Source organism: Pollicipes pollicipes, unplaced genomic scaffold, assembly GCF_011947565.3.
Source record: "Pollicipes pollicipes isolate AB1234 unplaced genomic scaffold, Ppol_2.1 Scaffold_4740;HRSCAF=5597_pilon_pilon_pilon, whole genome shotgun sequence".
NCBI classification, from domain to species: Eukaryota; Metazoa; Arthropoda; class Thecostraca; order Pollicipedomorpha; family Pollicipedidae; genus Pollicipes; species Pollicipes pollicipes.
The window spans coordinates 28,548,790-28,563,075 of NW_023596545.1; the positions used below are offsets into that span (position 1 = coordinate 28,548,790).

The 14,286-nt window shown below is 49.0% G+C and overlaps 1 protein-coding gene across 1 annotated transcript in view; it reads right to left on the minus strand.

Annotated features, from left to right (window-relative positions):
* Positions 1-4,412: 4,412 nt before the first annotated feature.
* The window catches only part of LOC119099208 (Kv channel-interacting protein 4), a 51,837-nt gene continuing 41,963 nt past the window's right edge, over positions 4,413-14,286 (minus strand). Inside the window, exons 4-6 of the mRNA XM_037222320.1 lie at positions 6,374-6,509; positions 5,707-5,769; positions 4,413-5,158 (exon numbers count right to left, since the gene is read on the minus strand). Coding sequence (XP_037078215.1) covers positions 5,105-5,158; positions 5,707-5,769; positions 6,374-6,509 — 253 coding nt within the window. The 3' untranslated portion in view covers positions 4,413-5,104. The remainder of the gene's footprint in view (positions 5,159-5,706; positions 5,770-6,373; positions 6,510-14,286) is intronic.

The window sequence follows — 14,286 nt, forward strand, 5'->3', positions numbered from 1 at the left end:
TTTCGACGCGAGTACACATCTTATCATTTGACTGACTCATTTATCAACACAAGTACACATCAATTATCTTTTACTGCAGCACAATAACTACTAATAAGCTTGAAGAAAAGCTTGACAAGATAGGTGATAATAAAGGAGCAGCATCGTCATGGTCAAGGTTTTTCAGATACCAAGCATACTCTTTCATAACTGCATCTGCCATGACTAAGTCAGTAACTTCATTAGCAGAATAATGTGGCTCAAGCAATGTACCACTGCTGCTCATAGTTTACTTATACAATATATAATAATACATACCTTCTGAATGGTTGAAATCTCCACAGCTCACCAAAGACCAAGAACCATTGTTAGCCTGTCAAAAAGTAGCGGTAGGTAATGTTAAATTTAATTCATAACGCTGAATACGCTTCATGAGAACACAATGCCCGGCAACGCTCAATTTATTATTATTTACTCAAAAATTTAGATTCAAGTGCTCAGGACATGCTCAACGACAAACGCCACCCAACGGGTCTTGCTTAGATTGAATCGAAAAGAGGGCCTTGCATTGGAGTGAAAACACATGCCAATTTCCGCAAAATTCGAAACACGTTACTACCTAACCAGTTGTCTGTAGCCCAGAACTTATCTGCAGACTGTAACCTAGATAAAGCAATGATGTCTACCGAATGCATGCCAAGTCTTCTGGTTTCGCCCACGGTTCGTTCAGCCGCCAGGATAATGGCGCACCAGCCGCAGCATCGAAGGACAATTGCGGCGCACATAGGTCGGTCTCGGCACAGCCAAGAGCACGAGCAGGGGTGGTCGACGTTGTCAGCTATTAACGGAGCTTGGGCAAATCGATGCAAGGCATCAATGAAGCTTTCCTCTTGCACCGTCCACTTAAAACCATTGCATGGAAATACCTTGGCACGCAAAATAATGGTCTATTTTATATATATATATATATATATATATATATATATATATATATATATATATATATGGATATATGTATATGTATAAACACATATATGCCAACGTCATACATACATATATGATATCTATGCGTTCGCGTGAAATAACCTGTAGATAAGCCGGTAGTAATAGCCTTATTCCTCGAAGAAACGCCAGGAGAATGAGATATAGATCGGTTGATATTGCGGCAACCCGCTTTTATCGAGACACTTCTGTTATTGTTTCGATAAAGGCGTGTTGCCGAAATTTGAACCAATCTATATCTCCATTTTCCTGGTTTTTTTTTCTCTGAAGAATAAGGCTATTACTACTGTCTTATCTATGTGGGTAATGTTCCTCGCAAATGCACTAATAAACTTGCATTGAGTAGCGAGGTAATAGCACAACTTGCGTGAAATAACCTGTTTTGGCCACGTATGTTGTGACGTTTTTGTGGACGAGCGGCGCAACGACGGAATGAGCGCCCAAAAGTCGTGCTTAAATCGGTTTTAGTGAAAGCACTCTACAACTCGGCTAGAGTTAAAGCACACCCTCATCGCACCAGTACGCGTGAGGTGCGCACCATGCTTTAACTTTAACTGTAAAAGATTCTGGTGGCCTTGGTGCCGTCAAACAACGGCGTCAACGCGATTTACAAACCAGGTCGCACTTGCCAGTCAGTAGTAACGTTTAATCAGCTGTTCACAGACTAAGCGTTTAGCGTGGAGTCATTTATGGCGCACCAGATCGCGTTTTGCTTGCCATGAGGCGTGAAGTGTTGCGGCTTTCTGGAACTTGATAGCGTCAGTCACACTCATCCGAAATTCGTTTCCAATATGAAATGAATCATGCTTTAAAAACATGTTCTTAGTGAGATTCGAGGCCTCGCTACTGCACGCAAGCAAGAGTGCTCAGTCATCGTTCAGGCACTGTTGACACTGCTGTGTATGCAAAGGACAAGGTTGTTATTGAAATAGTGTTTGTAGTGCAGAAATGTTTTAGTCATATGTTGTCCGTGACACAAATGAATTTGTGACGTTTGTTTCTCACTATGTATAACATTGCTTCTTTGTGAAAATGACACTTGTATGGTTTCAAATACTAATCACCTTGGAGTTATGGATGCCCATTTTGTCATTACAGAAGGCGTAGGTGTGCATATTATGCAGGAAAGAAAGGGGATCGCATGAAAAAGGTAGAAATGCACATTAGGCAGTAAATGCCAGCTAAACAATGTTCTCCAGAGTAACACTATCGTCACATTTCCTTACTTCCACGGCATGGGTTGCAAATATTATTTTGAAGTGCCTTATGATGCATTGATGATAATCCAAAATAATGAGAGATTTATTATTTGTCCATGAGGATATGGTTCTAGACCTTAAGAATCTGATCTACTTGACCAAGAGAACTGTGAGTCTTGGCCCTTCTGTGAATCTGAACTTTCCTTCCAATCAGTCAAACTTATAGGCTTCAAAGCGAATGAAATGTGACAACTCCAGCAGGAAATGTTATTTTCAAAACAAGCACTAAAACAATAAATATGGGTATGATTCTCAAACCTTTTTTAGTCAGACGGTATGTTGAGGTCATGTACAAGCATATAGTGTCAGGAATGACAAATGCGATTTCTCAGCCCTAGTCTTGAAAAATTAGCTCAAACAACAAATAGACTTGAAGGTGAAATTGGGACTAGTTAACCGGAAGTGAAAACAATGCTTGCGGGCCTTTGCCTTTTTCTCCAGTACTGCCCTGTGGGTCGGAGCGGGCTTCAGCATTTTGGTGTGGGGCGGACACGGGTTTTCCAAATCTGCCAAATTGGCAGCACTAGTAGGAACAAGTTGTACCAAAGCCAAGTCATCAGAAGCATACCGTAACGCACACACAGCGATGAATAATTGAATACATTGCCCCGCTTTAAAGAACGCTGCTCATTGACCTAAGCCTTGCAACTTAAAAAAAACAATCAGGATATACCATTGATATGCTGGGTACGTCCCGCAAAAACTGTGGAGTCCATTGCCCGCTCGTCGCCACACGTCGATGCGTACTTTACGCAGACCCCCCCCCCCCCCCATCGCACGTGCACCGCACGTGATCCCTTGTCGCCACTGCGTATGTCAATACCGTGCAGCGTTTACGTTACGGCACCCAGCGCCGCGACCGTGACGTTCCTCCTAACGGCACCCCGCGTGAGCACCAGCCTCCCCCCCCCACCCCCCCCCCCCCCCCTCGGGGAGGGACCAGATCAGGTGGCGCCATGCCGCCCGACCTTGGCATGAATCGGCGCGCGGCGCTGGCAGCGGCGGCGCTCCAGTTCAATTCGTCAGAAGGACGTGAGCACTGCACGCAGGCGTGCACGCGCCAGTGCCGTGCCAGAGGCTCCGATGGGTGGTATCCCAGCAGCGGATCTGACACGTGCGGCGTCAGAGGAAACCCCGAGAGCCCCCCCGGGCCCGGTCAACATGACGCAACGGCGGCGTGTGGTGCTGTTGGCGCCGTGCCAGCTGGCTCGGAGCACGGAGCGGGTTGTACGTGGTCGGCATGCCGCAGGCGATTCGCGGGTGACGCACGGCAACGTTGTGCGGCTCCTGATGCGCCATTACCGTGATCAGCCACCCAGCTATGGAACGTTTAGTTTCCGCAAGGTTCAGAGCTACGTCCGGTGGCGGAATGTAACGGCGCTGACTTGCCTCAATGAGTACTAAGTTAAACGTAAAGTTACAGCATGCGAGCGACTCTCTTCAAAAGGTATGCAGGACATGGCTGGCCAGGTACCGCTAGATGGAAACGTAACCTGACGATGGAAAGCTTTGCGGCAGAAAGGCATTCGAGGCTGCATGCAAGAAAACATGAAATGACGTAACGAACGTCCAGTAACGATTAATGTCTTTCGGACAATACGTTCGTCATGACCTTTCTCGATTGCGAACTGCAAACCACTCTGGTTTGAGTGGTGTTGAGAAGGGTACCAATGTTGTAACGGCTAAACTACCCGTCTGGAAAACCTGAGGTGCGTGGTTCGAATCCGCGCGGTGCTCCCCCCCCCCCCCCCGCCCTGTCAGAGTGAAAGACGCGTTACGCCGGTACCGAGCGTGTTATAAAGCCCTTAAGGCAGGGTGTGCTGAGAATAGTAACTGTGGCTGTAAATTAATCGAAATATTCTCCTGGTAGCCATGCGTTAAGGGTCGGTCTCCCGGGATGCCAAACGAATTACACACCAGCGGAAAGGGAGAGAAGTCTGCTACTGAGGACGCGCGGGGTGTTACCAGATATCAAAACGCGCAGCGTGCATGGCTGAATGACTGCAGCAGTTGGTGGACAGGATGTAAAATATACTGTACTTCACACTGGAATGATCCCAGGATGGTTTATACAGGGATAATTAATTAACAGACCTTTTCGTAGTGTTGAGAGCGAAGAAACCGTTTTACACGAAGCTGCTGCTCGCGGTCCCACACAACCGACACAATTTGTGAATGACCAATATACATTTATAAATCCGAACATGAAAGATGAACACAGTGCTCGCTACATGATAAACTGAATGTGGCATGAGGTTATTCAAAGAGGCTCGTCACAGCATCTCTGTATATGTCCTGACTACTTGATAAAAACGCGCGTATCTAGAACCTTTGGGCACTACACACAAGCAAGCAAAACACAGCAAGTGCCGGAGTCACCCGCAGTCATGGTAGCTCACGACCGGACTACGCGAGAGCGAACTGAATGAGCAAGCCTCTGACAGAAACGTCGTTGCAATAACCAGTTAGTACGACTGACGCACCAGTAGTTTCATGCAGCTGGTTCTGATCTGAATCGACAGCAGCATTTTCACGAAACTTCCTGAACCATTCAACACATTCACTGAAAAATATACTTACACATACAATGCGCGCGCATCACACCACACACGCATCCTTAACGCGTCCGCGTGGACGATAGATTGGAACAGACTTCGTGTTGCCCGACCATGTCCGGTGCTTTACGACTAGCTCAGCATACGCCAGGCAGTAACAAATAACAGAGCAAGTGGTGGAGTGAACGTAGCGAACGCCGTTTCCATGCCAGATACCGCTGCAGCCCCTCGCGGCTGTCAACGCAGGCGGCCACGGGCTTGCGGATGTGGCAGCTGGAGGTGACGGGCACACTGTGGAGTTCGGCACTCCTACGTCTCCCACATCAGGTTATACATGTCCAGGCCAGACATGATGGTGGCGTCCTGAAACATAAAAGTTTCAGCGTAGGTGGCGTTGTCGGTTGTCCGCCCCTCCCCCTCCCAAACCACCACAACAGAACATCTGGTAGATGTGTCTGTCGGCATTGTGACGGATCGCATCGCGGCTCAAATGTGTATCTTGTCCCTAAAGCTCGTGAGCGAAAAACACAAAACACGGACACATATTGCAAAACGGCGTAAGCTCTCAGAGGTGGAACATGCAAATTGGGTCGCATATAAACAGGAAATTCAGCTAAAAATAGCCTGGAAAAGCGTTTGCGAGAAGAGAAGAATGTTCTGCCATTTTGTTTCAGATGATTTCACCCACCGGGCAGCATCGTAGGGTTAATGCCAATTTCCACAAAAAACAAACACAAAAAAATGATGAGGCGGCCCCTCGAATTGGACAGGCTATGTGGCATCCAACTCCCTGTGCTCTTCCACACAGTTGTTACAACTATCGTCTTAGTATCAAGTGTTGAGTTGCTGCGAGAACACACCCATCTCTCCAAATACGCATGTAACCACATTTGACTACAGCGCCACCTCACCTTTGAGCAGTATGTCATGAACTCTTCCAGGGTGATGATGCCATCATGATTTGCGTCTATTTTCTGAAATTGCAACACAGGTGTTGGTAAAATTGGAATTACTTTACGTCCACCATATCCTCGCGAAACATAGCATTTACACAACATCATGTCGCACAGTATCCCCATCACTCATGCCCGGCATGGCTATCATCATGGCAAGGCTCCCTAACACAGGCCGGAGTGCGCTTTGTTTGAGGCTGGTCGGCATGGAAAAAACAGCTCATTAAGCATGACCATGTTTCCTTAAACATTTCGGTCCGAACCGTACCCAGGGAGGCTGGAGAGTGGAGAGTGTAGGGAAAATGTCTTGGCAGCAAATCGAGGGGTAGGAAATAAGGCCAAACGCTTTCTCCCTGAAAGTCTGACATGGGCAAAACACGGAAATGAACGAAGTAAATGCCACGCTTGCCTTGAAACTTCCAGTTTCACAATTACTCAGAGTTCCACTCACAATGGAAAAATGACCGTCTCCTTGGAAGTCGTTAAACTCTGAAATCGACTGTTCAGGTACTCACTGGTACTCACCAGATTCAGAGTGCCAGATTCAGCCCCGACTCAAGTTTTGAACCTTCCTGGATTAGATTCAACCCATACCAGCAGCGTCCGGTGCCTGCCGACAACTCACAGTGAACAGGTCCTGCCCTCTTTCTTCTGGTGAAACGTGGTCCGACTGTGTTGTATCAATCAGCCGATAGATGGCACCGACCACTTGCAGCATTTCGTCCTCGGTAATGAAGCCGTCGTTGTTGACATCGTACAGGCTGGAAACACGCAGACATCGTGTTTTAATTAGAAACTGCACCTGAGACTGCCGCAGTTTGATGGGTCACACCTGCCCAGGACTGGTTCAATTTGAAAGACTGATGCAGTGCCGAATGGATGGTGTGGAAACGGGGGCCTTAGGGGTCTACGGAGCGCAGCGACATTCTGGCAGCATTAAACACCGGTGTTGAGGGGCGGCATCGCAGGAGACTGCGTTAGCCAAGACTGCTGCCAGTCTTCCCTTCAACGCAAAGGCACATCCTTACGCAGCTTTGACAGCCAGCTGAACTTTTCTATTATTGTTTCAGGATTCTCTACGTATTTCTAGGTAGCAGCATGAATGTGGGTGATGGAAGCAAGTTTCACTCGAAACACAACCTAAAGCTGCTTATGACCGAGGAATGAATACGCGAATGAAGCAGAAAACCACATGGCAATGGCAAAAGCATGGCAATTCTGACACATCGTCTTCTGGGTTAACAGCTGCAAACAGCTGTCACCGACGCTAACCCGGCAATGAACTGGCCCCCCAGCGGCAGACCGTCGACTTGTTCATGAACCGTCTATGGTCAAGGTGAAATGGATGACCTCGGTGGCACATAATTGATTGGGTATGCTTTCGCGTTGTTTTCGACGGTTCAGTCCCACCGACAACGCACCTTAAACACATCAGCCCCGCTCCAGTCACGTGGTCGTCGCTTTGCGTGTGAAACTGATAACGGCCTCCGCCGCCCCGTCATCGCGCCGCGCCGCTGACCTGAGCCCCGCCGGCCGCGGCCGCGGGCCCACCCGGGCACGGGCGACATGCGCTGTGATACGTTTCAAGTCATAACTCACCCAGTTACACATAATTGCTTGTAACTTGACACAATAATCCTTCATAGTCGTATCCAAGATACCTTTTTCATGCCCTCATAATTTTCAGCCTGAGATAAAAAAAAATTGTTGAGAACTTTCTATAACTATTTTTGTTATTCGACATGCCGATATTTCAATGTGTAATATTGTAATAACACCACGACAAGTCATCTGAATGATTGTAGCAGATTTTTAACTGCTTGCGTGATAGTTTTATTGGTGACGATCCCGCTCGTGCCAGTCCTCGCGAGTCAGGCAAAGATAATATTACGTAAGTTGTTCAGTGCATTCGCGACGAAAATTATGCATATAGATAAAACATTTACATATAAAGCAGAATTTACTTCTGCTATTCGATTCGGCAAAGACGTGTTGCCGCTTATCAAAGTTAAATATTAGTCTATACCCTCCTCTTGTCAACAACCTACACTTACCGACACTCAAACAATGACACAATGTCAACAACCAACAGCAGCCTTACGTCTTCAGATCCAGTGAGCGTGCGAACATACACGGTAACAAACGGTTTGCCCTATGTGCTACCTCCAATGGAAACGAGCCACGATCATGTGCCGCAGAAATGATGTGATTGTTAACCAATGAGAAGCGAGTACAACATCGTACGGTGGTCGGCTACGTCAGTCACAGAGCGTGGGCTGAGAAACGAATCGCTGTCCGATCGCAGAGCGCAAGGAGAATGGGGGATGGGGGGGGGGAGGGGGGCGCAGGAGCAAGCCGGCCGAAAGATGACAGTTCAGTCTAGCTGTCCAGGTACAGGTCAAAATCGCTTTTACTGCTCTATTCTAGCTGGCTTCGTGACTTAAGTTTCGACATACAGATACCTGGATAGTGACATTTGAATGACAAATGTCAAACACTCACTGAAATCGCGCTTAACGCCTTGGGTGTTTGTCCTTTGCGGTTGGCTGGTAATTGCAATTTTTCTGGTGCTGTTCTTGCGACATCTACTTAACATTCAATATGTGCCACTCGAAACATGACAATATTGCAGAAGAGCACTTTCCAGGTGTAACTGTTACGCCCATAACTTAAGCCGTGGGTTGCATAAAATCAAAGAAGGGTGAAGGCAGGGGGGGGGGGAGGAAAGGAGAGGACGTGCCCAGTGACGAGAGGACCCACACGTATTACCCCTCCCGTGAGGAACTTCTGGTGATTTCAGTAGATCTGACGGCTCTTGGCTGGCGCAAGCCGAGCTTCCTCAGCTTCCAATCAGGCTGAGTCATGAATTTCTCATGCTCCAGCGTCACCCAGCCATGGCACAGAGCTCAGCCAACGCGTGAAGCTGTCGGGCCTCAAAGAAGACAGCAAAAACGGACCAGCAATAGTGCTTAAGACATTTCGCTGCAGAACTGAAACATAAACACATGAACTCGGGCACCCACTGACTTAATCTGATAAGAACGGTGCCACGCCTTCGCCACGCCAAGCCTTCCATGGTGGGTCTAAGTTTGAACTGCGGAGGGTTGCAGACCAAATCTCGTGAAAAGCAGCGTCTCAAGTTGTACAACCTGGTCCTGCAGTGTCGTTACCACGGGGGGGGGGGGGCAGCGTGTCGACCCACGGTGGGCTTACGAGGATGGGACCACCCCAGTAGGGGGGCGCGGACCACAGCCGGGACAGGCGTGTGCACGTATCACAGCGGGCGGTGACCCGGCTAGTCAGGAAGCAGCGGGGTATCAGGGTGGCAGTAGACCAGGAGGACGTTTGTTGGCGACTAGTGCTGCTACTCGCGAGCAGATTCGTGGGTGTTGACGCTCAAGTGGGGCTGATTCGTGTGCGTTTAAGCATGGACAGCAGCAGTGTCGTCTAGACTTGCCTCTGCGTTGACATCTTCGATGTGAGTAAAATCGTGCGTGGAAATGTGAGCCGGTGTTGAGCATGGACATGTTAATAAAGAATCAAATACACTGACCTTTTTCCTGAGGAGTGGGCAATTGGGAAAGACGAATGCAATTTGTGGACTTGTGCTTGAGGATTTTTCAGTTGTTTGCTCACGTCATGCAGCTATGGTAAACCGTAAGACACTACAAACCAATGGTTTCGTCGTTATTCACGGTGAGATCCCAGCGCGTCTTGAGTTTATTCCATTTGGACTATGGGCAGCCGAAAGTAGAAGCAATTACCTAAGATCATTAGCTTTACTTATGAATGCAAATTTTAAGTGATGTGGAACATTCACTTAGCAAGGAGATTGAATTCTAGAATACAAACCTCTGCCCACGGGAATAGGGCAGCTGCGCAGAAACAAGCGAACACATTAAACTATCAGCACACAAATGGCACGGGTGCTGTCATTAGAGCGCGGATTAGCTCATTACCCGCCACCAGTCCCGCATCAGTAACACGCATCCTCCACACATCCAGTCGCATTTTGTCCCCCCAGTTAGTTTAAATTATGGAAGCGTTTCGAAAAGATTTACACCAAAACGCGTGCTTTGCTGTTGATGATTGCAAACGTGGTGTGAATAGAACTGAAAGTGACTGACAGAAGAGAAGCAATAACATTGTGTAGTATTTCCTGAAGTATGTTTCGGGGATTTCGTAAACGTCTTACCTGTACCGATATTAATAACTGTAGCTTCGTAGATCTGCAACAAAGCCAACTCGTTACCCATTCCATGTGGTCCAAAGGGGTACCCATATGTTTGTCCAAGCCGTGGGATTCGCTAATATCAGCCAGTGCCAGGTTTGGCCATCCGTACTCGCGCATCGGTGGCTTTTAATGGACACCAAGTGGTGAGTAAAAGGGCGGTCTGCGTGACTTTATGCTTCGCAATAATTGGCAAAACCAATCCTTCTGAGAGGCGAATTTGAAATGTCATGCCTTTTCATATAACAGAGCACACAGACGTCTCTCTTCACATCTCCCGCCTTTTGCCTCTCGCACACGGAAACGATCTATAATTGTCTCACTGCAGACTGACCAATGACGTCATACCGCACCAAGTGGCGTGCTGATCCCAGACCGCTCACATGGTGTCTTCTGCTGCCTCGTTTAGAGAAGAGCTTGGGGGGGGGGGGGGGAGCCGTCCGGGCCACAGACGGGTCAAAACGGCCTTACGACGCACTCAGCAGCCGGCGCTACATGACGTCGCCTGCATTTCACCCCGGCAGAAGCGGCGGGCACCACGAGAATAGAACCCAGTAGCTCCAGTTTCCTTTACGCGCGGCTCCATCCCCGCTCTACCGCTGCCCCGGGCTGCAGATGACCGCCACGACCGCTAATGGCGCCTCTCTGGCCGCAGGCAATTGGGCTGAGTGCATTACTGGTCGCCAGTGTGACCAACGCCGACCAAGAACATAGACAGCTCCCAGCAAAACACGTCCGGCTCCAGCCATCTGACCCCGGATACGGACATTCAGCAGTTTGCGCAGGGCACCCCCAACGGGCTTCGGTGAAGGAGTTTGTGATTTTAGTGGACCTCTATTCCGACAGCTGTTCGGCTCCTTGAATATGCCGCGTTTTGGGGGCGTTTTAGAGTTTGACTCTGAAGACGAGATTAAACTCAGCAACGCCGAGGATGCGTGTTAGTATAACATAAAACATACAATCATACAACACGTATGATTGTATGTTTTATGTTACGCTATGTTTTTGTGACTTTGCGTAGGTTTTCACCACGTAAAGCAAAGCCCTGTGGCGGATGAAACTGGAGTCGTGGACTTGCACCTCTCCGACCAGACCCTTGTCCCTCCCAGCCTGCGCGAATGTTCTACTAATATCGAGTAAGTTACTTTTCTGGGCGGGCACTAGCGGCCAGTTGTATGCTGCTTTTTACTACGACCACTATTTCACCTCCCTTGCCTATTTTTGTTAATGACTTACGTAACCTGCAGATGGGCTTTGCAGCCTCGTTCTCTATTTTTTTTAACGTCCACCTCTTAGCAGGAAATGCTGCGACTTCGTTCTTTTACATTTTTAGTGTTGACGTAGGGTTCGGTGTGCCGCTGGGATAGTGGGAGGGCACGCCTGGTCGCTGTCCGTAGGTGACGGTCAGAAAAAAATGGGAGCGTCCGAAGAAGTTCAAATATTGCAGACTTGTTACTGGTGCTTTTAGTGCGTCTATGTTGGCGTGAATTCTGTCTTCTTTTGCGCCATTCTGAAGATCTGTTAAATAACTTTGTAAAACAACAAAAATGCGATGCGATAATGGAAAGGAGTTAGTATTATGTAGCATGCAAGCAAAAACAAAGAGGGGCGTAGGCAGGATTTCGTTCTAGGACGGAGATAACTTTTTTTCGCTGAAAACCCAGTTTCGCCCGCCGAAGGTGCGGGAAACTCGTCACATGACGTAAAACTGTATTGCATGTTATTCACCTACTTATTTGCACATCTCTTCCCCAAATTGTTTAGTGTGAACATTTATATGCGTTCTACGCACGCCCCTGCAACAAAAACTAAGCCAGTAAGCCTACAGAGCTAGACACCATGCAAAAAGTAAGTGCACTTGAGAAGTCCGACCTGCACTATAGATAGGCATGCTCTAGTTCTACTGTTGCCAGGCCCGGCAACTTCAGTGGAAAACAGAACAACTTATATGCTTTTCGTGACTGTGACCAATGCACTACACAAAACAGGAACATCTTCGGTGGAGATTGGCTGTTGGGGACTGGGCTACACGACTGTGTAGTCCCCTGGACAGGACCACCACAGGTTTAAGTCAAAACGTTTTGGGAGCGGCTTCACGCCATTGAGGGGCTCATTTTCGGTTCATAAGCAATGTAAACATGGGTCGAACGGGAGTGCCTTTGCTACGGTATTTGTAGGCGGTACATTTACATACGGCGTGCGATCAGTTCCGTGTTTCTTTGTATACCAGCTGCTGAAATCTAACATCAATCCTTACACATGCACAGCCAACGGGGGACAATCGATGATTTGCTCCCGGCAGCGAGAAACAGAGTGCATGCATCGGCCCACACTTCACCAGCGACGAGGATTCCAGCTCTTCCACCCGTTCAGGGACGCTGGTCTTGTGCCAGGGTGAGCACAGGGCGGCCAGATCTTGGCCCAATTTCGACCAGTGTTCCGCAGCTTTTTAGGTTCGAACTTTTGCGCTTTCCTTGTTAATCGAACAGGGAAGACTATAGCCACCATTATTCGACAGGTTGTGTGTCTTACAAATTGTCGGGCAAAGCTCAGAATCGTGCTTTATCTTAGCGAAACCTGCAGAAAGTTACAATCAGTGATTGCAAAGTAACTGCTAGGAAACGCAAGTATTATTCCCTCAATGTGCCATTGACTGTGATACCGAAACATGGTGCTGCCATAACATTCAATAGCGCTACCAACCCTGATAAAAACTAAAGCCAATGAAAGATTCCTGTGCGCTTGCACCCCTCGAAGTTGATTAACATTGTACAGATCACACGTTTTAAAATCCGTTGAACATTTAAAATGAACGTCGGAAAAATCTAGTGAGCAGCATCACGTAGATCTGGTCGCTGGTGGATGCTTATGACGCAGAGGATTCCCACCTCTAGACAACTTCCGCCTACAGCGAGGCTGAGAGACCGCCTAGCTCCAGAAAACCAGCACTCAGAACTCTTCGTTCACTTCAGCGCTGGCAACTGCCACTCCCTTTTCCAAAAGTTACGCTTTATTCAGCGCACATCTCCACGCCAAACACGCAGTGAACATGCTATGCGCCAGAGCAATCAGGATGTATTGAACGTACGCAGGTCCCAGCTCGTGTGCTGGGACCTGCTGATACGGTACCAAGTCACGCCTAACAAAGCTACGTTCTCCAGCGCCGCGCGAATTTGTGCCCCCCTTCCCCCCCCCCTCCCCCCCTGTCGAATCTCGCCCGGAACTGTCCATGAGTGCCTGAGCCGTACGCAGAAGCAATCAGGACGACCGAGCGAGAAATCCGGCGGCGCGAATACGCATCGATTGCCCCGGCGCTGAGACCTTCCGCCGCGCCGCGCTGGCCGCCGCGCTTGAGACGGCGGACCGTCGGTCTGCTGCATCAGATGAGGCCAGAAGCGGGGTCAGTGGGGGCTTGGCTGGAGCGCCCGTGAGCAGTTATCAGCTGTTAGCGTCTGCGACATTTCCGGGGTAGCAGTGATCAATGACCACTGTTCGGCTGATATCTGGATGTAGGAGAGGGGGCACAAAGAGAGAATGCCGAGCGTGAAAGCCTGAGTAGAACTGTGATGAGATCCATCGCTGGCGCTCAGTGAAGATGCGATATGTCAAAAGTAGAGCTGCGATAGGGCTGTGAAGTAGAGCTGTGATTAGATCCACGGCTGGCGCTCGGTGAAGATGCGATACGTCAAAAGTAGAGTTGTGACAGAGCTGTGAAGTAGAGCTGTGATGAGGTCCACGGCCGCGTTCAGTGAAGATGTGACATGTCAACAATAGAGTTGTGACAGAGATGTGAAGTAGAGCTGTGATGAGATCCACGGCTGGCGTTCGGTGAAGATGTGACATGTCAAAAGTAGAGTTGTGACAGAGCTGTGAAGTAGAGCTGTGATAAGATCCACATCTGGCGCTCGGTGAGGACGCGATATGTCAGAAGCAACGCCCTTCCGGAGCAGCAGCAGCCGAGGGCGGCTTGCACGAGGCGGATTAGGAGCCGATGTTTGTGGATAGAGGCAGGAGCAACGGAGGCGGAGTTGGGGGCAGAGCGAAGGGCCTCCCCCGTCCCCTTCTCCGAGTCTCGAGGATTTTTTTGGCAAGGACACTTAAGCGTTGCTGGGAAAAAAGGAGCCAGGTCAAACGCCGTACCACGTGCCACATTCTTCGAGGATCCGTCTGTAATGGACGGCGTCCGCTTTGTCAAGAGTGGGCCCTCCGGAAGGCTATACTTGGACAAGCGTGCCAATCTGTGTAGCAGGGACTTTACTGCGCACTCATACCCGAGAGCCCACGCTGTCTCCATCCGGCTGGGCTGA